This window comes from Otolemur garnettii, unplaced genomic scaffold, assembly GCF_000181295.1.
Source record: "Otolemur garnettii isolate 467f Iridium unplaced genomic scaffold, OtoGar3 scaffold00021, whole genome shotgun sequence".
In the NCBI taxonomy this organism is placed as follows: Eukaryota; Metazoa; Chordata; class Mammalia; order Primates; family Galagidae; genus Otolemur; species Otolemur garnettii.
The window spans coordinates 11,019,347-11,020,438 of NW_003852416.1; the positions used below are offsets into that span (position 1 = coordinate 11,019,347).

Genomic DNA, 1,092 nt, shown 5'->3' on the forward strand with positions numbered 1-1,092 from the left:
GCCCACGGCCAGGGTGCCCACAGGCGAGGCACAGGAGGGCACCCCGCGGGGCTGCGGCCGGCCGACGGAGCCCGGCGCCGGAGCGGCGGCTCGACTCTTCTTTCCCGCCCCGCACGCTCCACACCCGGCCCGGCCACTTGCCGCGCCAATAAGCTGGGGATTCCGCCCGCAGCGCAGCGTTTTAAGTGAATGAGTCCTGCCTGTGACGTGGCTGCCCATATAAGGCCAAATATGGGTATTTCCCCGCCCCTCGGCCGTGGTCACGCCTTCCAGGGGGCGGAGTGGGGCGGGGCTCTCTCCTCCTCCCCCAGGGAGCCGGGCGAGCGGGGAGGGCGCTGAGCTTTAGTCAGCCCGGGAGGAGGAAGTGGAGGGCGCCTCCTCATTCTCTCCTTGGCGTTGCGCGGACGGACTCATCACTCTCGCATCACCACGACTGCCGGTGGGGTGTCTGGAACGCTGCGGGGCCGAAGTGACCCACGCTGTGCGGGAAGAGGAGGCTGTTGAGAAGGAGGCGGAGCTGGCGCCTCTCAGCCCGGCTCTCAGTTTCCTAGACGCAGGCCGGGGACCTGCTGGGGGCCGCGTGGGGCACCGCGCAAAGCAGGTCAGGGGAGCCGGCCACTACCCCGACGCGAGTCCGCAGCGGATTCCCGTCATTACCGAAGCCTTTACCCGTATAAGGAGACTTCAGGGCCTGGGCTATAGATGACACGAGCTGAGGTAACTGTCGGTAATCCTTGAGGCTCGGTGATGGGTAGCTGGAGGTTCCTTACACTGTTTTCTCCACTTCTCTGTAAGTTTGAAATTTGCCATAATAAAAGTTCCTGAAAGTAAAAATGAGGGTGGCCGTGGAAGAGCCAGCAGTTAATCTCCCCAAATGGATTCTACCCTCAAAGGATTGAGAGTCTTTTTCTCTGTCACTACAGTAATAATTAGAATAATAAATCGCTTTTGAGGGAGCCTTTTCTGGTCCCCGGGAAAGCTGTCGTGAGCTCAGCAACATACATCCGACGAGGGTGCACAGTCCAACCAAATGCTGTCCAGGTGGCTTCTGGATTTAAGGGATTATCTGTGGATCAAGTATAATCCCAGCCT

At 60.3% G+C, this 1,092-nt stretch overlaps 1 protein-coding gene across 1 annotated transcript in view; it reads right to left on the reverse strand.

The window, feature by feature from the left end:
- Positions 1 to 654, reverse strand: part of DUSP5 (dual specificity phosphatase 5) — a 15,136-nt gene extending 14,482 nt beyond the window's left edge. The window contains exon 1 of the mRNA XM_023511770.1: positions 623 to 654. Coding sequence (XP_023367538.1) covers positions 623 to 654 — 32 coding nt within the window. The remainder of the gene's footprint in view (positions 1 to 622) is intronic.
- Between the last annotated feature and the right edge of the window lie 438 nt (positions 655 to 1,092).